Genomic DNA, 25,556 nt, shown 5'->3' with positions numbered 1-25,556 from the left:
TGAAGAGGAACTAAAGAGCCTCTTGATGAAAGTGAAAGAGGAGAGTGAGAAAGTTGGCTTAAAACCCAGCATTCAGAAAACGTTAAGATCGTGGCATCCAGTCCCATTACTTTATGGCAAATAGATGGGGAAACAATGAAAACAGTGACAGACTTTATTTTTGGGGGGTCCAAAATCGCCGCAGATGGTGACTCCAGCCATGAAATTAAAAGACACTTGTTCCTTGGAAGAAAAGCTATGATCAACCTAGACAGCATATTAAAAAGCAGAGACATTACTTTGCCAACAAAGGTCCGTCTTGTCAAAGCTATGGTTTTTCCAGTAGTCATGTATAGATGTGAGAGTTGGATCAGAAAGAAGGCTGAGCACCAAAGAATTGGTGCTTTTGAACTGTGGTATTGGAGAAGACTCTTGAGAGTCCCTTGGACTGCAAAGAGATCCAACCAGTCCATCCTAAAGGAAATCAGTCCTGAATATTCATTGGAAGGACTGATGCTGAAGCTGAAGCTCCAATACTTTGGCCACCTGATGTGAAGAACTGGCTCATTTGAAAAGATGCTGATTCTGGGAAAGATTGAAGAGGGGAGGAGAAGGGGACAACAGAGGATGAGATGGTTGGATGGCATCACCGATTCGATAGACATGGAGTGCGCAATCTCTGGAGCTGGTGATGGACAGGGAAGCCTGGTGTGCTGCAGTCCATGGGGTCAGCAAAGAGTCGGATATGACTGAGCAACTGAAGTGAACTGAATGCAAATCTTAAATGTCTGTGTCCCCAGGGACCTAAATAGCATGAGGATTCCTGTGAACTAACACAGTAAGGTTTTTAAGTTGCCATTTAATGGGTCAGCTTCATGATCCCCCTTCAACCACCTTCCTATTTTATTTCAGGTCACCAAGGGATAGTCTCTAGAGAGATGTGATTTTCCTCTAGATGTCAACCTCAAAAGATGAAGAATGTTTTCTTTAAAAGCAAAAAACAAAAAAATTGTTGTTAGAAATCAGTCTTGCCCCTCCCTGCTTCACAGCTTCTATATGGAGACAGGAGCCTTGAGTGAACGAATGAAACTATATTCCTCACCTACTTCCGAAGAATCCAGCCCCCAAAATCAAATCTAAACAACTAGGCTCTTTATTGACTCTCCCTCAAGCAGGTGGCCTGTGTATACAGAAGCAGATGGAAGATAAAACCATAGATAATTTAAGTAGATGGAGCCAACAAGAGATCTTAGCATCGGAGGCGTGAGGTATCCCCTGCAGCCTCAGCTACAGAGGGTTTATGCCGCCACCTCCACAGCACAGACACATCCCTGCCTGGCCTGAGAATCGAGCTGACAGTTGGAGCCCCTGCACCACACTCCTGGGAATACACCTCCTCTCTTTTCCCATCCGACTCTGTGGAAGCAGTGTCCTTTCTGGTCTCACTTCTTTTGTTGTGTAAAAAATTTTTTCCCTCGTGAATTTTAATCAAGTTTTGAGGAATGCTCGTACATTATTTTGTTGATTTTTGTCACTTTCATCCTCAAAGAGGCGACATTACCAGGCACCTTTACTGAAGCTGAGCACTGACTAGATAATCCATCCCTTAACAACATTTCAAACTTTCACATTCACCATCTGTCAAGTTCTGATCCTTAGGAATGTTTGTTTGCAGGCCTCCTTCTACATCAATGTGTATACCAATTGCTGGTGAATCTGAATCTCTGGAAGAAGATAGAAAAGGTGGAGAGACTCTCAAAATTCACCTTGGGATAGCAGGTATGGTTGTGTCACTTACTCGTTTTCTAGTTTGTGAGTAATGGTACTATCCTAAAAGATTCCCGAAGCCCCTCCCAGATTTGTAATTCTGTGAGTATATGTGACTTGAAATGAGCCAATAAGTATTAGCAGAGTTTTAATCATGCAATTTTTGTTTAAGCTAGTGCTTCATTTTGTCCAAAGGGTATGTATGTCACGCTTTGATGAATTAAAAGCTCAATGTTGTAGTGACCCTCCCGGCCCCACCATTGTGTGCCTCTGCTGCCCACAGATCCAATAGGACACCACGGGAGTATCCACATTCCCACTAGCTTCTGCCAGTCACCTTTCAGGTGGTGCTTCTCTTCCATGAATCACATGCCCTCTGTCACTGGTTCCCAAATATTAGTGCACATCAGAATCACCTAATGGGCTTGTTAAACCATAGATTGCTGACACTGCAGCCAGAGTTTTTGATTAAGTAAATCCAGATTGGAGCCTGAAAACTGCATGGCTAAGTTCCCAGGTGATGCTGCTGCTGGGATCACTTCTCCAGACAAACCCCCAATCATAGGCTGCCCCCCAAGTGTAAAGCAGGTAAGGGGAATGTCAAGTTGGCTAGGGAAAAAGCACTCATGACCTTCCTTTTTTATCCCATGCCATGTGACCACGGTTATTATTTGAAAGAAGAAGAAAGGTGTAGTGATACACTTAATGTTTTCAGCACTCCTTAGATTGCAAAGATAAGGTTTCTTATATGTAATGAGGATTATGATATTTCCTGATTTGAGGTCAGTGAATCCTTTGTGACTTTTAACTCTCCTGTTAGCTCCTTCTCTTCAGTATTTAAGTATTCTGAATTCTTTCTCATATTGGAAACCAAACACTCATCAGCCCTACATCATTCTCTATCGCCTGTTCCTCCTTGGGCTCGTACTCTCCTCCTCCCTCCATGCCCACCCTCTTTCACACTTTTCATAGCCAAATTTCTAGGAATAATGTACTGCCCACTTATTCCTAAACACATAGGATTCTGGCTTCTACATTCTGCATTCTGCCCTCTCTTGATGATGTCTCCAAGGATATGACTGTCAGATCTTGTGGGCATTTTTTCTGTTCTCATTTGAATAAATTGGCCATTTATTCTTTCTGGAAACTTTCTCTTCCCTTAGCTCCCGCTTCTCTTCTCTAACTTCTCAAAGCCTTCTTTATCTTCCTCCTCCTTCCTCTTAAAATACTGATGCTCACCAGGATTTGGTTCTTTCCATTCACCCCACCCTGGGCAATGTCATCTGTCAATGTCAATTTAACTATCATGTAAATATGAGTTAGTGTGTTTGATTTACAAATTTGTGTTGCCTCCAAAACTTCATCCTGACTCCAGGCGCATGTTCCCAAATGCTTTTTGGAAACATCCACGTCATGTCACATTAGACTGAAACCCATCTGTTGAAATTTTTTCTCAACAAGCCTCTAAGTTCCTCATGATCAGGTCTTAATTTATCTTTGGGTCAGCAGCATAATGGCCAGGGACACAGTAGAAATCTGTGACCAGTGAACGGGTGTCCTCAGGTGTCTTAAATTCCACATGCCCAGCACGTCTTCCTAACCCTTCCTCCCGTATTTTCTGTCGCAGTTATCCTGACACACACTTCTAGTTAGTAATGAAGTACTGTCATTTGTGCCTACTCAGCATCTCTCAGCTGAATTATTATGAAAATCTTCACTCCTTCACCTTCTATTCATCCTGCTGCCAAAGTGATCTTCCCAAAATGTCAGTCTAGTCAAGTCACACCCTTGCTTAAAGCCATTGGATTATTTCCTTCCTTAAACTCATAGAGATAAGTCCTTCATTATCAGGTATCTGCTCATCTCTCTTTCCTTCAATCATAGTTGGGTGTATGCCAGCTTTAGGGAACTATTTGCCTTTCTACAGACAAGGCATGCTTTTTCCCGCCTAGTCTAGCCAAGAAATTCCTATATATTGTTAAAAACCTGTAGTTAATCTCCAATAGAGGTCTTTCCCCCATTACCACATAGTGTTCGATGTGTCTGTCCTTTGGAGCTCTTGATAGCTTCTTTTTGGTGCTTGTATTTTGGTACTTGCCACATGAAGCATATATTTTATTTATTTTGTACCCTTATATCTTGTACAGTATTGGGCATTGACCTGGTAAGAGCTTAATAAATATTTATTGAATGAACATATTTTGAAAACCAGTAAATGGATGAATTAAGATCTGAGCTAACCCTAGGAGTAAAGTGTATAATTCTTGATATGAACCAACTCTTTTCATTCAGAATTTGCTGTACTGGGGCTTAGGACCACTGTCAAGCAGGACTAGGGATGCTGGTTTGCATCTGTACCTTACAGTCTGTCCAGAAGTGAAAAACCCTTTGCAGAAGGTCCAGGTCACTCTAGTAGCTTACTTATTTGGCAGCATTTGTTGGTCCATCTGTATTCAATATCATTTATAGAACTGTTGTCATAATTGTTATGTTACTCAGTTGGGTTTTATTTTGCCTGTAAGTGAAAAACAGTTCTAGTTTTCTAATATTTCACCCTAATGAAAATGGCCACAGTTCCACATTCTGTAGAAGAAGCCTATTCTGAAAATACATAGTTGGCATCTGGACTATGCACATTATTAGGGAAATGGTAGAAGTGCCTTTGACACTGCTTTTTTTGTACATTTACTTTGAAACTGAATACTATAATCAATTTCTGCAGAACCTTATTCTCAGTGGTATATCACATGCTGTGTTGTTTTAAACCACAGACATTTGTACAAATTATAGCCTAGCACTGGCATCTCTAATACAAAAGTCACAAAGTACTCTTTAGCCTCCCATCATGACAGATTTGGGAAGCAAGATTTCCTCAAACACCACACAAAAAGCTGGCAATTCTGTGAGAATTTAGAAGAATCCATCTGACTCCCTTTTTAAAAAATATTTATTATTTATTTATTTGGCTGTGCCAAGTCTTAGTTGTAGCATGTGGGATCTAGTTCCCTGACCAAGGATCAAACCTGGGCCCCCTGCATTAGGAGCGTGGAGTCTCAGCCACTGGACCACCAGAAATCATTTGACTCCTTTTTATCAGAGAAATACTAAATATAAAAACTGAAATAGTTTTATTTAAGATAGAATGCTATTAAATCTTATGAAAGGTACCACAGCACTTTGGTAAACTGAGGTATTTAAGTTCTTGGTACAGTATTTCTTGCAACACAGTTATTTACATTGTACTGATTTAAAGGAATTTCACTCTTGATAATGAATTTAGCAGCTTCTGAAATCCATAGACTGGGCTTCCCTGGAGGTTCAGTGGCAAAGAATCCACCTGCAATGCAGGACACCCGGGTTCGATCCCTGCGTCGGGAAGATCCCATTGAGAAGGAAATGGTAATCCCACTTCAATATTCTTGCCTGGAGAATCCTCTGGACAGAGGAGCCTGGCAAGCTACAGCCCATAGGGTCACAAAAGAGTTGGACATGACTTAGCGACTAAACAACAACAAAATCCATAGATTAGAATACATATCGACCATTGATTTGTTGACAATAAGAGTAACATCATGTTATGACGTATTGCAGATCTCTCAGCAAAGAGTGCCTCTGTTCCAGACGAACTTGGTGCCTGTGGACATTCTAGAACATCAAGCTATGCAAGCCAGCAATCGAAAGTATCAGGTAGACGCTAAGAGCAGTGCAGAGAGGGCATGTTTGGTTGCAGTGTATTTGATACTGGTGTTAACAACCAGAGTGATTTTCTCTGACAGGGTATAGCTCCTGCCACTCCCGGTCATCTAGTTTCTCTGAGCTCTGCCACAGGAGAAATACCTCAGTGGGAAGTACATCAACAGGAATTGAAAGTATTCTAGAGCCGTGTGATGAAGTTGAGCAAAAGACAGCTGAACCAAGTCTTGATATAGCAGATAAAGAAGATACAGCTTTAGAAATACTCAACAGGTATCATTTTGGACTCACTTTAAATGGGAAAAAAAAAAAAAACACTTCATTTTAATGACCTAATAAAGGGAGGAATTTTTTTTTTAATTATTTTCAAAGATGCCCAGTGAAGCAAGATTCTGTAGAATCTCAGCTGAAGCGAGTTGATGATACCAGAGTGGATGCAGATGATATTGTGGAGAAAATATTACAGAGTCAAGACTTCAGCCTAGATTCCAGTGCAGAAGGTGTGTAGATAACCATTAAGTATATGTAAATATGGACTAGTGGTGGCGCTAGTGGTAAAGAAACTGCTTGCTAGTGCAGGAGATGTAAGATACGTGGGTTCGATTCCTGGGTTGGTTGGGAAGATCCCCTCAAGGAGGGCATGGCAGTCCACTCCAGTATTCTTGCCTGGAAAAATCCCATGGGCAGAGGAGCCTGGCGGGCCTATGGCCCATAGGGTCACAAAGAGTCAGACATGACTGAGGTAACTTAGCACACATATATAGGTATATGTGATCCAGGTTTGTATAATCCATGTGGTCAGTAGTGAATAGGCCATACATCATGATACTGAGTGTTGCATATTTGTAAAAATAAACTTCACACCCATTAAAAATCTGAACATAACTGTATAACTTGGGCTTCCCAGGTGGCTCAGTGATAAAGAATCCACCTGCCAAGTAGAAGACACGAGTTCATTCCTTGGGTCAGGAAGATCCTCTGGAGGGGAAAATGGCAACCCACTCCAGTATTCTTGCCTGGGAAATCCCATGGACAGAGGAGCGTGGCAGGCTACAGTCCATGGGGGGTCGCAAAGAGTCAGACACAACTTTGTGACTAAACAACAACTTTATAATTTATTTGCTAACGGACATTAGGTTTGGGAAAGAATTAACTTTAAAAATATCAATTTTTAAGAAAGCTTTTATTGTACTTTTTAACTGTGTATCAGTGTCTCCTTTATAATAGATATCTTCATCTGCTTTGTCATAACGGCGCATAAGTACCTCAGGTCACTGCTGCAGTTTGGGAGGTTGGGTGGTAGTCCCTCATTCCCTCCTTAGCATTTTCACTGAAGCTGAAAATTTACATGCCACCGATTTGAAAAAGTATAATTATTCATGCTGGTGTGACTAGAGAGCAGTTAACAATGGACTTAGTTTCGTTATGTAACTGGTTGTGAAGAGAAATAATTAAACCCCACTTGAGGAAATTTGTAGGAACAGCTGTCTTTACTCAGCTTTAAGAAAAATAGCTTAAAGAAAGTTAATGAGAAGTAACTATTAGGATTTCTTTTAAATTGCCTGTTTTAAAACATGTGTGTAGCTCTTTTTCTAAGTTTTTATTTCTTTAACAAAACTGAAATGTAAAATGTTAGTTTATTGTAATATGAATATTATTTGACAGTAATCTAATCATCATATGTATAACAAATATTGTCAATGTGTCTTGCAGAAGAAGGACTGAGGTTATTCGTGGGTCCTGGAGGAAGAACCACCTTCGGTAGTCGTCATCTTCCAAACAGGTATGTAGACCAAAGAGTATCTTACTAAAGAGTAGAGTGACTTTTTCTTTTAAATACTCATGAGTGGAAGATGAAAGTTACAAAGTTTGTATCAGACTGAGTCTAGAAAGCAAAGTATTAGTAGTTCCATGAGAAAAATTACAGCTCTTAGTGTAGCTTAGTTTTCCATATCCTGAGTATGTTTCCTTATCCTGAGGATGTATAAAATACAATTTGTATTTTGTAAGTTTATTTGTTGATTTCCTTAGATGTGTTTTTAGAGTGTATTACTAGAGAACTGGTAGAGCATTGGGAGAATAAATTAAGTGAGCAGTTACCGGGGAGTATGTGGAAGATAAATATTCCTGGTGGTAGGAACAAATAGAAAGAATTTACAGGCATAATAATTATAATATATAACTATATAATAGTGAATGTATAATAATTATAGGTGGTACTTACTGAGCATTTGTTAGTTATGTGCTGAGCACCATATAGATATTTCATTCAAGTCTTATCTCTTTCACTGCTCAAAAAAATGCCATTATTAGTTTTTTAAAAGAGGGAAAAAAAGATAAAAAGAGGTTAAGGTAATTTACCCAAGGAAAGCCTTAAAGCTAGTAAGTGGTAAAACCAGGACTCACACCCATGTCTCTTTTGAGTCTAAAGCCCATTTGTTGTACTTAATCATTTTACCTTACTGGCTCATGATTAATATGACCCATGTAAAGAATTGCCAGTGAACAGGTTTTTCTGAGGAGGTGGGGCGTGTGAAATGGAGTTGTGAGACATAAGGCTGGGAAGTACCTTGAAGACAGGTTGTAAAGGGCCTCTGTTGCCGTAACAGAATGTTTAACCTTCCTGTATACACTGGGGAGCCACTGGTCATTCTTCAACAGAGAACTGGCAGATTGGCATTTTAGAAAAGTAACTGGCCATGATTTTGAGGGTAGATTGGAGCAAGCAGAGTCTAGTAGTAGGGAACAGGTAGAAGAATAAAATTTATAAGGACAGTGATAGGTATGGTAGAGGAAAATACATTTCTGAATTAAAGAGACAAGTTCACATCCTAACCAGACCACTTTCAGAGTAAACCATTTAACTTCAATTGAACTTAACTCTTGAAAAATCCGATCATATGCCTACTTCATGGAGTTGTTTCCAAATATAAATGGCATGATTATACTCACTAAGCCCTAGCTATTATTATTTTAGATTATACTCACTAAGCCCTCACTGTATTATTTAGGAGGAGCAGCAAAAGACACAGTTGCAACCAAAAGGACCCAGAATAATAAATGCTCAGAAGCATGGGCTATCTCATTAGACTGCCCAGGGGCCACTATTGACTTTACAGTGTTAATAACCTCCCTGTAAGCCTCAGTTTCCTCACCTGTAAAATAGGGATGATAAATAAGTTACCTAATTCACAGGCTTTCTGTGAGGGTTAGATCATTGATGTAAAGTTGTTTAACACAGTACCTGGCACAGAGAAAGCTCTCAATATATGCTAGCTATTTGTGTTGCTACGCAGAGAAAAGAAAGATAATTTCTAGTTGAGAAAGAATTTAGGTTTTAATTCTTTAAATTAAAAAATTCTTTTAATTCTTTAAAACCAAATATAAAGGTTTTGTGTAGTTAAGAATTCTGGTTCCTATCCTCCTTCCAAATGAATGTTAGAATATTATCACCCAGTACATGAAAGCCTAAAGGGACCATTGGGGTTGAAGTAGATTCATATTACATACTGAAGATCAGGGACAGTGTGTCATAGTGAAAGGGGACTGGGCCAGAGTCAGATATGGGTTCTGTTCCTGTGCATGCTCAGTCACTTCAGTCATGTCCGACTCTTTGCAGCCCCATGGACTGTAGCCCGCCAGGCTCCTCTGTCCATGGGGATTCTCCAGGCAAGAATACTGGAGTGGTTGCCACTTCCTACTCCAGGGAATCTTCCCAACCTAGGGATCGAACCCACATCTCTTATGTCTCCTGCATTGGCAAGTGAATTCTTCACCACTAGCGCCACTGTCCTGGCTTAGCCATGATTGCCCAGCTTAGCCTTAGTGATCTTGACATATTGCATCTCTCACTTGCTACCAAAAGGACAGCTGCATCCCAACATACATTGGCTGCCTGGGTTGGGTTTGGTCCCAAGCTCCACTATTTATGAGCTGTGTGTCTTTGGTAAGTTACTTCACTTCTCTCTGCCTCAGTGTCCTCACATCTAAAATAGTGATACAACCCACTTCATAAGAATTATACTGTTTAAATTATATAAGACATGGTAAAGCTTAGGACAAAATCTGGCATGCAGTAATCACTTTAGTACTCAATCAGTTCAGTTCAGTTGCTCAGTCATGTCTGACTCTTTTTGACCCCCACATCAGGCTTCCCTATCCATCACCAACTCCCAGAAGTTGCTCAAACTCATGTCCATTGAGTTGATGATGCCATCAAACCATTCTCATCCTCTATCATCTCCTACTAATTAAAGGTCCGTTTTTCACAGTTACTATGGCAATTAATGTATTTGAACTGTCCAGCAGGTACTTGCACACATAGGTCTGTCCATATATAGTGGGTCTTCATCAGAGAAGCTAATGTGTTAGTGTTAGATATATTATGTAAGATAAACTAGTAGCACAGGATAAAACCAGAATCATTTACCTAGGGCACAGACGAGGCACAAGTGAACCAAAGTTCCAACAGGGAACCTGTGAGATTGAAGAAAATGGAGCAACAAGTGATAGAGGCTTGGGGAGGACTGTCTGCAGTAATCCTTTATAAGTCTAGCAGATACAGCCTGGCTGGCTCAGAGCTGCTTACAGAACCCTGCATGCACCTCCTTGCTTGCCCTTAGGACATTTAATTTCTGCCAAGTAGTCTGTTTTCATTCCTCTGTGATCTATCTCTCATTTCTGTTTTTACACTTTTCTCTTTATCACTGGTTTTTAGCATTTGGTTGTGATGTGCCTTGGTGTGTTTTTCTTTGCTTGTATTCTGCTTAGGGTTCATTGAGCCTCTTGAATCTGTGGGTTTACAGTTTTCTTCAAAATTGGAAGTACTCCAGCCATTATTTTTCTCCACTTCTTCTGATATCCTGGACTTACAGATTCTAGCCTGTGGCATCCCTGAGCTCTGACATGACTCCTCCATTCTAAGAGACCACCTCACTGTATTGGGTTCTCCCTCCCTGCGCTGTAGGCTTGGAGGATCCAAAAAGAAATGGCTTCAGGCAGCATGCTGGGGCAGTTTGTCTGGCTTGCTTTCTTTCTTTCCCTTATCTCAGGACCAGTCCCATGCTGCCTGTTGTCCAATGTGTGAAAACTGTTGTTTCATGTGTTCTATCCAGTTGTCTGGTTCCTATTATTCCATCACTTCAAGAAACAGAACCATTTTAGGACATCTGGAAGCCACTGTGTAGTGGTGCTTACCAGGGTTCCTTCAAATTATGATTATCTGCAGACATGAAAGAGTGTTCACTGGTGTTCTGTTGAAGATGTTCCTATTTCTTCTTTAGAATGAATCCGTTAGAAGAGAAGTCCCTGAGCCAGCTCCTAAGAAGTCCAGTTCAGTCCATGGTGGACTAGTAACCACCATTACTAGTGGTTACTACTACTTCCATTTTTTATAATTTTAAAATTTCCTCTTAAAATTCCATTAAGGGCAGAGACCAGTCATGGTAGTTACTTCTGGTCTTACTGATCTCTGGCATGCTCAGAGTGAAATGTCAGGTAGTAGCCCCTGTTATCTTGACCAGTGAGGAGATTGGAGCCTGGTGTTAACTTTGAGCAGTGATACCCTCCGTCCATGCAGCTCCACTTTAGCTTTCCTCCTACTCATTCAGGAGGGATCATGGAAAGGGTAGAAAGATCCTCATCCAAAAATAAATCCAGTGCCAACAGAAAGACACTGTTTACAGTGCTATAGAAAACCTTTATCAGGGGAGTTCGGGTGGGTTTTTTGTTTGTGGATTTTTTTTTTTTGCTGCACCCCACAGCTTGTGGGATCTTAGCTCCCCAACAGGGATTGAAATTGTGCCCATGCCATCGGCAGCGTCCTAATCACTGGAGTGAGTATGTGTGCTCACAACTCTGACTCTTTCTGACTTTCTGACTCTTTGTGACCTTATGGACTGTAGCCTACCAGGCTCCTCTGTCCATGGAATTCTCCAGGCAAGAACACTGGAGTGGGTAGCCATTCCCTTCTCCAGGGGATCTTCCAGACTCAGGGATCAAACTTGCATCTCCTGTGTTGGCAGCAGATTCTTTACCAACTGCACAACCTGGGAAGTCCAACCCTAACCACTGGACCACCAGGAAATTCCTAGTTTGGGTGTTTTAAGTATTACCTGCCCTGGACTCCTTGCTTGGTACCTTGCGATAAATGCTATGCTTTCCTTCAGCACACACACACAAACCTTATCCTCCTAGACCAAGAAACAATAGAAGGAACATGCATGTTTATTCCATTGTAACATAAGGCCAAGGCACCAGGTGCATCAAAAATAGCAAAAAAAAAAAAAAAAGCGAAAAAATCTGTTGATGAGGCCTTTAAGTATTTCTAAATACTTTTATTCACAAAGCTTGCAAATTTTTAAGTCTTTTAGTATTCTCCATATTTCATTAATAGAGGTCAGATAGTACCTGGCATATTAGGACAAAGACTAAGCTGCTGTAATAGAGACTCCAAAATAAAATGGCCAGCCTGGAGGGACAACTTTGCCCCAGAAGTGATTCATTGATGCAGGTACCTCTGTTTTGTCCTTTACCATTGTCCTTAACCTGTGTTGTCAAAATTGCTACTCGTCCAAGGCGCAAGCAATTTCCCTTTAAGCAAGTGAGGAAGAAGTTGGCATGTCTCCATTCATGTTCCCTGGGGGGAAACTTAGTCACAAGACCACACTTACACACAAAAGAGTTTAGGAAATGTGCTGTCAAGCCAAGTAACCTGTACCTAGCTAAAACCATGGAAAGGGGGAGAGTAGATGTGGGAGACAACCAGTGGTCTAACAAACCAAGCTTGTAAAGAAATAAATCCCTCTTTAAGATCATTTTCCCTTTTAATCTGCATTTACATAGATATAATTTACAATATGGACCACTTACAAAGACATTTGCATTTGACTAAAATAATTTTTGCACTTCCAAGTTAAGTATGTAAAGACACCACCACACTACTAATGCTACTAGAAACTGTCATCCATTAACTCAGTGCAAGATCAGAACCACCAGAGTCAATATATTTCGGATTTATATATAAACATGTTTGCCACAGTATCTTGACACAGTAAGAATTTGGAAACATTTCTAGATTATGTGGGAATAAGTATGAGGTGATCAGGGACCAGACTAATCCCAGTGCAGCAGTTAATAAACATTTAAGACTTAAAGTACTTCCTCTCTGTGATACCTATAAGCCTTGTGGATATCGAATCAAGTAGAAAATGTCTAATGCACTGTCTCTTTGGGGACAAGGTTAACTGGAACAATCTGAAACACTGCAGCTCACAAGTTTGAAATTTTGTTTTGTCTTTTCCCTATTTTTAGGGTGGGGTCTGGAGCTTATGAACAAGTTGTGATCAAACGCTAGAAGTCAAGCTGGTGAACTGAAGCTTCCCTGTGGGTTTAAGATGTGGGCAGTTGAGCTAATAAGGCACTTTATTCAAGCACTTAGAGCAAATGAACCTATTAAAAAAATGAAGCATGTGCATCTATCAAGAGGAAAGCCAACACTGATTTCTTCTCTGAAGGTGCCCACCACTCTCCTTTCTCACCTACCAACAGGGAGCATCGGAATGGTAGTACCAGAGCAGTGTGCCATGTGTGCTTAGAGGAACACAGCCTCTGTGGTCACTGCACATAACAATGAAAAGCCTGCTTTTTCTGTCAAAACATCCAGTGGGAAAAAACACTATACATCTGAGTATAGTTTTAGTGTTTAAGTGTCAGACCTGTGATAGACGTGTTCAACAGATTCGGCTCTAGCTTTTAAATTTTGTGTTTGCGAGACAAGAAGTGAAAATAATTTAAACTATGAATTCTGCCAAGAATAGATATAATTCATGGGAAGGAAATCTTCCATATTATACTCCCTACAGTATTGTACTAAATTCATTCACTCTTCTTGATGCAATAATTGATATAAAATGTGGGTGTTTGTGCTTTGGGAAAGTGTTATACTACAGTTTAAATATGTAAAATGCTTAATTCTAAACGAATCAGTCGTAAATTGAAAAACAAGTGTGTGTTATTTAAGTCTGAGATACATGAATGAGTATAATGCTATTATTATGCAGTATGTGTCATTACTTGTTAATATTAGATGAACTGCAGAATTCCCACTAGTGCTCTATGCAAGACTTAAAAGAAGTGTAAGATTCAGTATGTTAAGCTTCCATAAGATGCCCTAATGTAAGAGCTCTGTTAACTAACAATAATATCTGCTGGGTTTAGGAGTCAAAATTTAGAACAACAGGAGGAAAATTGAGATACGGTCAGAAACAAAACTGCCTTGTCTCTGAAGATTCAAGCTTACATGAAACTGAAAATTATTCCAAGGAGGTAATGGATAAAGAACAAGGGATAGCCGCTTGACCTTACTGACATGGACCCTTTCAGTTTTCTTCTTTGCTGCATCAGAAATTAGTTATTTTGAGACAAGAATAGAATACAACATACATCAAGTAGAGCTTTTAAAGTAAGAATATCTGATCTGAAGCCAGTTAAATAGCACAGCAGATAAACCTTAAGAGTTTTTCTGGTCTTACATGACAGTTCCTGTGTGGAAAGATCTCAGTTTTCTTGGACTCAATTAGTCACTGAAAAAGAATGTTGCTCCTATGGAACCAATAATTCCCAGTCCTTAACTTTCAAAATCAGGTCCAAGAAATGTAGTGTGTTAGAATTACTTTGGTCTAGTATTTCCATGTCGGCAAAATAAAGGAAAAAATATTATTTTTTAAGAAAATTCATTTTAATACCCAAATTTAGAAGTGTGAAAGTTTTTGAATAATTCATGTTAGGTTTTTTTTTAATATTTCAATGATTGGGTATTCCAAATTAATTCAATACTACTTTTATAAATAGATTCTGATTTTTTTTAGAGAGACAACACCCTATTTGGGGATATTTTGAATGTTGAAAGATAGAATTTTCTGACTTATTAGTTAAACTTTCTTATTTCTTAAGATTTGTTTTGAAGAAAAACACTGACCTGAACATTTTCGTCTAACCAAGGAAAATACTACCTTAAGTGGTAAAGACTTGCTGCCTATGAATAAACGAATTGATCCATTCATTATATATTATGGGAAGAAGAAAATCAAAGTTTTTAAGAGAGATGTGAAGATATTGTTTAGAGAGATATTTAGTATGACATCTTAAAAACGTATTTTTCTATTTTCAAATTATTAGTTCTGTATTTTTTATTGGCGTCTCTACAGATGATTTTGCAGTTTTGAAAGTGATTATAAAAATTAGATTGTAAGTTAGGTTCCGTGAGGACGTTCTTCAGATAGATAAGTGATGCCATGGTTAGGACACTGCCCCCATCTTACTCATCCTTGACTGCTCTTGGCCCAATACAAGACTGGCTCTTGGTAGTTAAGATGATAGAGAATTATTTTTAAAAAACAAAATGTGGAGAGATTTTGAAAATTGTGCCTCTGATTGAGCAGTCACCAGATACATCTTGATTAATGTAGTAATAAATATAACCAATATTTTAATAAGTAGAAACATTAGGAAGAAAAAAGATGACAGTGTCCTCTGTAGTCAGTGAAAGTCTGGATTTATTTTATTCTATTTTGTGTTTTGTCAGCATACTTTGCAACTAGATTTCTTTAGAGTCCTCAAAGATATTTGTTGAAGGACCTATGTGTCTTACTTCCTAGTTTTTCTTAAACTATTGTAGTATTAATGTCTTAACCATGTAGCTATTCAAAAAACCCTGCTTATTAAAAACCAAGTCCACTTTTGGTTCAGTTTTGAGTTTAGAAAATAAATTTGAAAACTTAAATCTTAATACATTTTTAACTTAAATATTACAAATTTTATTTTTTTAATATTAAAATCTAATATTTAAATCACCTAGTCTTGGAGAATTTGCAGATGTATATAGCATTTTCTTCTTCTAATCTTACCCTCGAAAAAAGGATTCATGATCTTTTAAAGCCAAGTATTTCTGATCAGATAATGAAGTGTCTTAAATACCTTGGGGGGGGCACTTCCTGTGGCTTGTGCTGGTGACCAAGATTGGAGAGGATGTGAAGGGTCGCAAAGGGCAGAGAAGACCCTGGGCCATTAGTTTACACATTGACTGTTGACTCCCCTTTGCAATGGTGGCGGTGAAGGCTTCTGTATACAGACAACTGATTCAGATTGGTTACTTAGAATCTGAGAAAGTCTTGACCAAGAATCCTTAAGTCCACCAACCCATTACAGCAAAATACTATCAGAGTAATACTGTCCAAACTAGATTCTCCTGTATGTGCTTTTTGTTTTTTAAATAAAAACCATGAGCCACAGGTGTCCACCACTTAGCCCATTTGTTGCTAGAAGGGAAAATAATCTTCTAGCTTCTAGTCAAAACATATTCAGTTGTCAATGAGTTTTAATATATTAAAACATCCAGAAGTATTTTTAGAATTTTAAGATTTCCATGCTAACAGACTACTTGCAAGTTCATGCTAATAGTATTATTAAATGCTTCATTGAAGTTCTCTGAAATGTTAGGCTTCCATTACATATGATAATGTTCTGAAAGAGACTAGGCTCATATGACAGGGTTGCATTTTAACAGATCTTTAACTGGGGCAGTTCAGAAATTATGCTTGGTCAGTTCTCCTGGATGGTACGTCATGTTAATATAACCTATACTATAGTTGAAACTGGGTTATGCCATTACTTATGTGTTGGCTTAGGTACTGTACATAGTCTTAATAGCTGAGATGTTAAAGAATATGAAGTCTAAAAATACAAAGGATGAAACATGCCTATATTAACCTGTTTTAAGACTGCTTTGGATATAAAGGCCTTATTCCCTTATATATGACTTTTTAGAAGATAATATATACACAGTATATTTCAAATGGTCATGTGGGTGATCTCTACTCTCCGTGTGACAAAATTTGCGACATTTTTAATTTATGTGGACAACAAACTCCACATTTACAAGTGTTTATGTTCATCTTATGTATATAACAAAGAATTCTCTTACTGATACTCGTTGACCAAATCCCACATACAGGAAGACATTTAGGGTATATTCAGTTTGGTTTTTTTGGAGATATGTCTTATTTTGGGGATCACCTTCCTCTTATACATTAACTTGGTCCTCTGGAAGTTGATAGAGTTGTGGGTCATCATGTAAATGCTTATGAATAAAATTTTATTGAAGTGATTCCACTAGAATTCTAATCTCTAATACATGGAAAATGACCTTCATATTTATATTTTTTGTTAATTGTCCAACTATTAATCCAGGAAATGTTTTCCTTTTTTTTTTTTTACCAAAACTAATTTTTTATTGTAAAATATATGAGTAATGTAAAGGTGAATCTTACACATGTTCAATAAAAATCATATCTTTAAGTTTAGAATGTTGTTTATCCTTTAAGATTTCAGTTAAGATTCTGTCAGAATCTACCATATTCTTGCCAACAAAAGAAAACCAAAGGGAAAGGACCAGTGTATAACTTCTCCCTAAGGGCTTCCCTTTATTTATGACCAGGGAGTATACCAGGTTTACAGACTTCTCTACAGTCCTGTGTGCATGGACTTTGGAATAAGACAGACCTAAATTTGAATTCAAACTCCCCTCGGAACCTGTTTTCTAATCTAGCATGGAGATAATACCACCAACTCTTTCTGGTTATGATGAAGAACATAAAAGCTAATGTTAGGAATATGCCACTTAGTAGGCACTTGGTGTTTGATCAAGCCAAAATTTGTCTTTGTGTAGCATCTACATACACATCTTAATTCTAGTGTTAAGACAGAAGATGGTGAATAAGTGTGGCACTACTAGAGGTTAAAATCGTGGCTTTAAATGATATTCATGGTCACCACACCTTTGTACAGACTGTTCTTTTTGACTAAAATGTCCTCACAGAGAGGAAAAATGTCAACACATTCTCTCTGCAGATAATCAAATTATAACAGCAATTTAAAGTTAATAAAGAACTATGGTTCACTATGAGTTTGAACCCAGATCCATGTAGACTGTCATGACTTCCCTGGATGGTGCAGATTATGAAAGGTTACATAAGTTAAGGACAAAGTACCTTGCTTGCTGGCACAAGTGGGGTGGGCTGTGGCCACTCTAGGGGAAACCCTCAAACCTCCTCCTCAGTTCACAGGATCATCTCAGGTGACTTTGTGCCAGATCACAGCAGAACCTGGCAGGAACCTCTGATCTGTCCCCTCAGACTCTTTTTTTCAATATAGTTGATGTACAGTTTTAAGTTATAGGTGTACAGCATAGTGACTCAAAATTTTTAAAGCTTATAGTCCATTTATAGTTATAAAATATTGGCTATATTCCCTGTGTTGTACCATATATCCTTGTATCTTATTTTATACTTAATAATTTGAAAATTTTAATCCTGAACCACCCCTCCCCCCAGGGACTTACTGGTGGTCCAGTGGCTGGGACTCAGAGCTCCCAAAATAGGGGTCCCAGGTTTGATCCCTGGTCAGGAAACTGGATCCCACATGTCACAGCAAGGATCAAGTATCCCCAGTGCTGCAGCTGAGATATAGCACAGCCAAATAAATAAAGACAATACTTCAGTTCAGTCGCTCAGTCATGTCCGACTCTTTGCGACCCCATGAACTGCAGCATGCCAGGCCTCCCTGTCCATCACTAACTCCCTAAGTCCACCCAAACCCATGTCCATCTAGTCGATGATGCCATCCAGCCATCTCATCCTCTGTCGTCCCCTTCTCCTCCTGCCCTTAATCTTTCCCAGCATCAAGGTCTTTTCCAATGAGTCAACTCTTCGCATGAGGTGGCCAAAGTATTGGAGTTTCAGCTTCAACATCAGTCCTTCCAATGAACACCCATGACTGATCTCCTTTAGAATGGACTGGTTGGATCTCCTTGAAGTCCAAGGGACTCTCAAGAGTTTTCTCCACCACCACACTCCAAAAGCATCAATTCTTCAGCGCTCAGCTTTCTTTATAGTCCAACTCTCACATCTATACGTGACCACTGGAAAAACCATAGCCTTGACTAGACAGACCTTTGTTGGCAAAGTAATGTCTCTGCTTTTTAATATGCTATCTAGGTTGGTCATAACTTTCCTTCCAAGGAGTAAGCGCCTTAATTTCATGGCTGCAATCACCATCTGCAGTGATTTTGGAGCCCAGAAAAAGTCAACCACTGTTTCTACTGTTTCCCACCCAAAAAAGATGTCCTTTTCATTATAGGGGACTGGAATGCAAAAGTAGGAAGTCAAGAAACACCTGGAATAACAGGCAAATTTGGCCTTGGAGTACAGTATGAAGCAGGGCAAAGGCTAATAGAGTTTTGCCAAGAGAATGCACAGGTCATAGCAAACACTCTCTTCCAACAACATAAGAGAAGACTCTACACATGGACATCACCAGATGGTCAACATCGAAATCAGATTGATTATATTCTTTGCAGCCAAAGATGGAGAAGTTCTATACAGTCAGCAAAAACAAGACCGGGAGCTGACTGTGGATCAGATCATGAACTGCTTATTGCCAAATTCAGACTGAAATTGAAGAAAGTGGAGAAAACCACTAGACCATTCAGGTATGACCTAAATCAAATCCCTTGTGACTATACAGTAGAAGTGAGAAATAGATTTAAAGGACTAGATCTGATAGACTACCTGATGAACTATGGATGGAGGTTCATGACATTGTACAGGAGACAGGAATCAAGACCATCCCCAAGAAAAAGAAATGCAAAAAAGCAAAATGGCTGTCTGAGGAGGCCGTACAAATATCTGTGAAAAGACGAGAAGCAAAAAGCAAAGGAGAAAAGGAAAGATATACCCATTTAAATGCAGAGTTCCAAAGAACAGCAAGGAGAGATAAGAAAGCCTTCCTCAGCAATCAACGCAAAGAAATAGAGGAAAACAACAGAATGGGAAAGATTGGAGATCTTTTCAAGAAAATTAGAGATACCAAGGGGACATTTCATGCAAAGATGGGCTCAATAAAGGACAGAAATGGTATGGACCTAACAGAAGCAGAAGCTATTAAGAAGAAATGGCAAGAATACACAGAAGAATTGTACAAAAAAGTTCTTCACGACCCAGACAATCACAATGGTGTCTTCACTCACCTAGAGCCAGACATCCTGGAATGTGAAGTCAAGTGGGCTTTAGGAAGCATCCTACGAACAAAGCTAGTGGAGGTGATGGAGTTCCAGTTGAGCTATTTCAAATCCTAAAAGATGATGCTGTGAAAGTGCTGCACTCAATATGCCAGCAAATATGGGAAACACAGCAGTGGCCACAGGACTGGAAAAGGTCAGGTTTCATTCCAATCCCTAAGAAAGGCAATGTCAAAGAATGCTCAAACTACCACACAATTGCACTCATCTCACATGCTAGTAGAGTAATGCTTAAAATTCTCCAACCCAGGCTTCAGCAATATGTGAACCATGAACTTCCAGATATTCAAGCTGGTTTTAGAAAAGGCAGAGGAACCAGAGATCAAATTTCCAACATCCGATGGATCATCAAAAAAGCAAGAGAGTACCAGAAAAACATCTATTTCTGCTTCATTGACTATGCCAAAAAGCCTTTGACTGTGTGGATCATAATAAACTGTGGAAAATTCTGAAAGAGATGGGCATACCAGACCACCTGACCTGCCTCTTGAGAAACCTGTATGCAGGTCAGGAAGCAACAGTTAGAACTGGACATGGAACAACAGACTGGTTCCAAATAGGAAAAGGAGTATATCAAGGCTGTACACTGTCACCCTGCTTATTTAACTTATATGCAGAGTACATCATGAGAAACACTGGGCTGGAGGAAGCAAAAGCTGGAATCAACATTGCCGGGAGAAATATCAATAACCTCAGATATGCAGATGACACCACCCTTATGGCAGAAAGTGAAGAACTAAAGAGCCTGTTGATGAAAGTGAAAGTGGAGAGTGAAGAAGTTGGCTTAAAGCTCAACATTCAGAAAACTAAGATCATGGCATCCGGTCCCATCACTTCATGGCAGATAGACAATACTTAAAAAACAATAATTCCCTACCCCTGTCTTGCCCCTCCCCTCTTCCCCCTCCCCTCTGGTAACTACTAGTTGGTTTTCTGTAAGTGTATATATCTATAATTTCTCTATATCTATAAATTTGTTATATTCACTAGTTTTTTTTTAGATTCATAATACACAGTATTTATCATTCTTATTTCACTTAATAGCCTCCAAGTCCATCCATGTTATTGCAAATGGCAAAATCTTGTTTTTATGGCTGAGTAGTATTCCACTGAATGTGTATATACCACATCTTTATCCATTCATCTGTTGATGGGCACTTAGATTGATTCCACATCTTGTAAATAATGCTGCTATGAAAATCAAGGATTCATATCTTTTCAAATTAGTTTTTTCTTTTCAGATATATATCCAAGAGTGGAATTGCTGGGTTATATGATAGTTTTTAATTTTTTGAGAAACTGCCGTATTTTTTCTCACTGTGACTGCACATAATTTACATTCCCATCAATAGTGTACGAGGGTTCCCTTTTCTCTGTATCCTCACCAGCACTTGTTATTTGAGTTCTTAATGATACCATTCTGACATGTGTAAGGTGGTTATCTCATTGTGGTTTTGATTTGTATTTCTCCAAGGATTAACAATGTTGAGCATCTTTTCATGTGCCTCTTGGCCATCTGTATGTCTTCTTTGGAAAATATTCAGATCTTCTACCCATTTTTTAATCAGGTTGTCTTTTTTTTTTTTAATGTTGAGTTGTATGAGCTCTTTATGTATGTTGGCTATTAACCCCTTATCAGTCATATCATTTGCAAATATTTTCTCCCATTCCATAGGTTGTCTTTTTGTTATTGATCGTTTCTTTGCTGTGTATAATAAGTTTTAAGTTTCATTAGGTTCTATTTGTTTATTTTTGCTTTTATTTCTGTTGCCTGGGTAGACTGGCCTAAGAAAACATTCCTATGAGTATGTCAGAGAATGTTTTGTCTGTGTTCTTTTCTAGGAGTTTTATGGCATCATGTCCTAAATTTAGGTATTTAAACGATTTTGAATTTATCTTTGTATATGCTGTGAGGGAGTGTTCTAATTTCACTGATTAACATGTAGCTGTCCAGCTTTCACAGCACCACTTGTTGAAGAGACTTTCTCCATTATATATCCCTATCTCCTTTGTCATAGGTTAATTTAGCATAGTTGTGTGGATTTATTACTGGGCTCTCTACTCTGTTCCATTAATCTGTGTATCTGTTTTTATGCCAATACCACACTGTTTTGACCCTGTAGCTTTGTAGTACAGCCTGATTTCTGGGAGGGTTATGTCTCCAGTTTTGCTGTTTTTCCTCAGCATTGCTTTGGCAATTCTGGGTCTTTTTTTTTTCCATGCAGATTTTTAAAGTTTTGTTCTAGTTCTGTGAACAACATCCTTGGTATCTTGCTAGGAACTGCATTGGATCTGTAGATTGCCTTGGGTAGTGTTGTCATTTTAGCAATATTAATTCTTCCAATCTATCTGTTTGTGTCCTGTCCCCTCAGACCTTCTTGCCCATGTCTTAGGCAGGGGTTCCGAGGCCCAGCCTTCTTATGACTTGCCCCATCTTTCCTCAACACCTAGTTTTTTCTCCCTTCCTCCTTACATCTTCCCCCTTCTTTCACCTTATTTTACCTTTTCCTTCCTGTACATACATAGCATATACCTGGTTGCAGCAGATATAAGGGAATGAAACCTTTCTTTTCCTTTGCATCAAATGCAATCTTTCGTGGAGCTAACCCATCCCACATTACACAAGATGTAACACAAATTTAGGAAACATAAACAGAAAAGGCTTAAATTTAGACATTCCATGAATCAGTGATCTCTATTCCATAGGGACCATCTAATAACCAAATGCAAAGACCATTCTGTATGAATTAGTTTAGACCCCATCCCTACAGCTCAACTAAGTGGAGATGTCTCTTCAACCATTTCTCTTAAGAAACTGACTCCACCGCTAGATCTTGAAACCATTTCAGCAGTGATTTTCCTGAATATGCATAGCAAAAGCTTCCAAAATCTAAATAAAATGAGCATAACTAGAAATTTTTTTTGCATTTTATTTATAGGGAGTCCTCAAAGCAAATGAATGCATTTGGTCTTAAGTGGGAAAAGTGTGCCACCTTCTGGTATTGAACTTAAGTGATTGCATTCAAATCTGCCTCTCCCACATGAGCCTGTGTCTGGCTCTTCTTTCCCCTATATTCCTATAGTCTTTGGAATTAAGACCAAAGGAAAAACATATTTTATATATTGTCAGTACGAAATTTAAAGATTTCAAACACTTTAAAAGATTTTAAAGCATTGTATACTCTGCTTAAACAAGGCAAAATTGTTTTTAGTATGGAATTAACCAAAGATTCAGTAAATTCAATGACATGGTTCCTCCTAGAAAAGACTGGGAGGTCAGCATGATAAGGGATTCCAGAGGGACAAGGCTGGACAAAGACATGGCAGTGGGAAAACACAGCCAATTCCATGAAGGCAAAATATCTGAGTGTGGGGTGAGGTGTGGAAATAGGAAGCAATGCAGCACTTCCAGGAAAGAACAGAATGACAAGAGTTTGACTAGTTTTAGGTCTGGTCACAGCATATATTACAGGATGAAATGGAGTGGGCAGCAATGCTGGCACAGAGTACATACAGTTTAACAGGAACTTAGAACCCAACAGATAAATGGGTAAAGGCCATTGACAGTTGAGACAGGTGTATAACTAGACTGATGCTGGCATCAAAAACTAGTTGCAAAAGAGGTGAAATTAACATTTACTGTACAAACTTGACTTCCAGCTCCTATCAGCTGGCTTGCTAGATCTTACCAATACTCGTAAATATTCCCTACTTCTGTATATCCCCAAAGATGTGCACCACATTCAATGATAAACCATGTTGACCATAGTTAACATCTGCATGCTCCATGAAGGTATAATCTAGTAAGACTCTGCCATGGCATTGCTGGCGGTGCTCAGTCCCTGGCCTCCAGCCTACAGCTGCTCAGCTCAGTCTCCACAGTACCAGCTATAATGAGGTAATTTTGTTGGTACCCAAACTCCAATCAAAGAAATTACTTTCATTTGGAATAACTTCCTGAAAGAAATGAGCCCCAGAGGCTTGAGAGCAGTTTAAAGAGAGCTGAACTGCTGGGTATGCTGTACACAGGGGGGTTAGGAAGGAAAGAGGGATGAGGAGATGAGAAGCTAAGGGAAGGGCGCTGAGAGTGAGGCTGTGTGGAATGTCTTGAGACACTGAAGGGGCTCAGTTTCACATCTCAACTGCACTACAAGGGAGTGTTGTGAGCTATGCAGAAATTCTTAAAGGGGTTTTGGAGTTGCCCAGACCATGCAAATAGGAATTACAGGCAAATTTCACTCAGAACAAGGGCCAGTAAGTTCCAGCTAATACCGGGTAGCATAAATTTCAATCTAACCTGGTGGGTGGGCCATGATCGTGGCGGTGGTGGTAACTTTCCAAGCAAATCTGCAAATAAAACTCTTCCTCCTACAGAACAACCTTTTCCACTGTCATACAGTGCACTTTTCATTCATGGAGCAAAGTTTGCTATTCTTAAGGCCTTTATAGTTACAAAAGTGTGGCCCATTCAAATGGTTTTCCTAGGAGAAAAAAAAAATCTGCTCCCCTAAAAGGCCACTAGTCTTTGCAAAATTGAAATTACTTGTACTTAATTGGGAACAAAACACTTTTAATAGTTTTCTAGGGAGTGAGATGGAAGGGCTGGGGGCAAACTGTTGAGGGATTCCTTCTTTACACCTTTATGAGCAGTCTGGGTTTTAGCATGAACTTGCACTACTATTTCCACTTTATTAAAAAGCATATGTAGTCATTAAAAAGAATGGAATACAAATAGATGAAAATGAATTTTATATTACTAATGATAAAGCTGCATCAAAATGTATAATCTCATTTATATGAAATAATTGATATCCGAATAGATATTTTATCCACTGGACTTCTGTAAGGAATAGTGGACTCTCTTAGAAAAGCAATGAATTTGAGAGGAAGCGGGTTCCCAGTGGTGTTTCCAAAGGCAGGCATTAAGGAAAAATTTTTAAGTTTATAAAGTTTAAAGTCAATAAAGTTTAGGGAATGCCCTAGTGGTCCAGTGGTTAGGGCTCTGTGCTCTCACTGCTGAGGTCCTAGGTTCTATCCCTGGTCAGGGAACCAAGATCCCACAAGCTATGCAGCATGGCCAAAAAAAAGTGTATGAAGTTTACTTTAAATTCCATCAATGAAAAGATTTTTAAATTACATAAAACACTTCACCAAATTGCCTACTAATACCCAGCCCACAAATTGGGAGGGGAGGGACCTACTCCCAGCAAGATATGATTGTGAAATTTCAGATAAGGTTATGTCACTTCTCAGAAACCTCCTAGCAAATTATCCTCAGGAAAAGCCACAGGCCTTCCAGCCCTGCACCCTGGGAGCTGGTTTCCAGTAAGCTGGGGGCTGCCCTTGGGCATGACTGTAAAGCAAGCAGGAGGCAACAGTAACAGAGGAGTGGCTGGAGGAGATTATACTGCATCTCAGCAGGTACCCACACTCCGTGGGTATCAGACACTTAGAACCTGGCGAAGTACCATGCAACTCATCATGTATACAGGTATGAGTAGGGTTGCCAGTGCTGTTTTCTTTAAATCAGACATTTAATCATTCGGTCTCAGAAAGACATGTAGAATAACTGTGTTCACTTTTCCAGTCAACTCATGCAGTTGCACGTTGCAACACTGAAAGTTACTCTGTCCCCAGAGAAGCATTTGGTGACCCTCAACTTAGAACCATTCAACATGCTAATAAAGGCTTGTATCAAGATAGGGAGGCAAAGATAAATCAAGAAGGTGGCAGGTACAGGAGCCACAGAGCCGTGGGGAGCCGTGGGGAACATGTTCCCATCACTCACAGCAATCATGGGCATTTAAACACTTCTGGGAGGTGATTAAGCCTGAACAAAATAGATTTTTGGAGTCTTGGCTAGAAGATCTTGGCTCTAACAGAAGAGCAATGAGAAGGAAACCCTAGAAAGCTGCACAGGTCTAGAAAGGTGAGGACAGAGGGCCCTTTGGGCAGAGTGGGGGTGCAAAAGTCTAGATTGCAT

The 25,556-nt window shown here is 39.3% G+C and overlaps 1 protein-coding gene across 2 annotated transcripts in view; it reads left to right on the top strand.

Moving 5' to 3' along the window:
* The window catches only part of EEIG2 (EEIG family member 2), a 77,630-nt gene extending 60,831 nt beyond the window's left edge, over window positions 1–16,799 (top strand). The window contains exons 6-11 of one of the 2 annotated variants that reach the window (XM_081487225.1): window positions 1,655–1,758; window positions 5,338–5,433; window positions 5,523–5,712; window positions 5,812–5,939; window positions 7,153–7,222; window positions 12,751–16,799. In XM_081487225.1, the coding sequence (XP_081343351.1) occupies window positions 1,655–1,758; window positions 5,338–5,433; window positions 5,523–5,712; window positions 5,812–5,939; window positions 7,153–7,222; window positions 12,751–12,793 (631 nt within the window). In that variant the 3' untranslated portion in view covers window positions 12,794–16,799. The remainder of the gene's footprint in view (window positions 1–1,654; window positions 1,759–5,337; window positions 5,434–5,522; window positions 5,713–5,811; window positions 5,940–7,152; window positions 7,223–12,750) is intronic. The other variant, XM_081487226.1, reaches the window with a different exon arrangement.
* The last annotated feature ends 8,757 nt before the right edge of the window (window positions 16,800–25,556 follow it).

This window comes from Giraffa tippelskirchi, chromosome 5 (genome assembly GCF_054371585.1).
Source record: "Giraffa tippelskirchi isolate mGirTip1 chromosome 5, T2T-mGirTip1v1.2.pri, whole genome shotgun sequence".
NCBI lineage: Eukaryota > Metazoa > Chordata > Mammalia > Artiodactyla > Giraffidae > Giraffa > Giraffa tippelskirchi.
The sequence above is the reverse complement of the archived record's forward strand: the minus strand, read 5'-3'. Positions and strand labels throughout refer to the sequence as shown.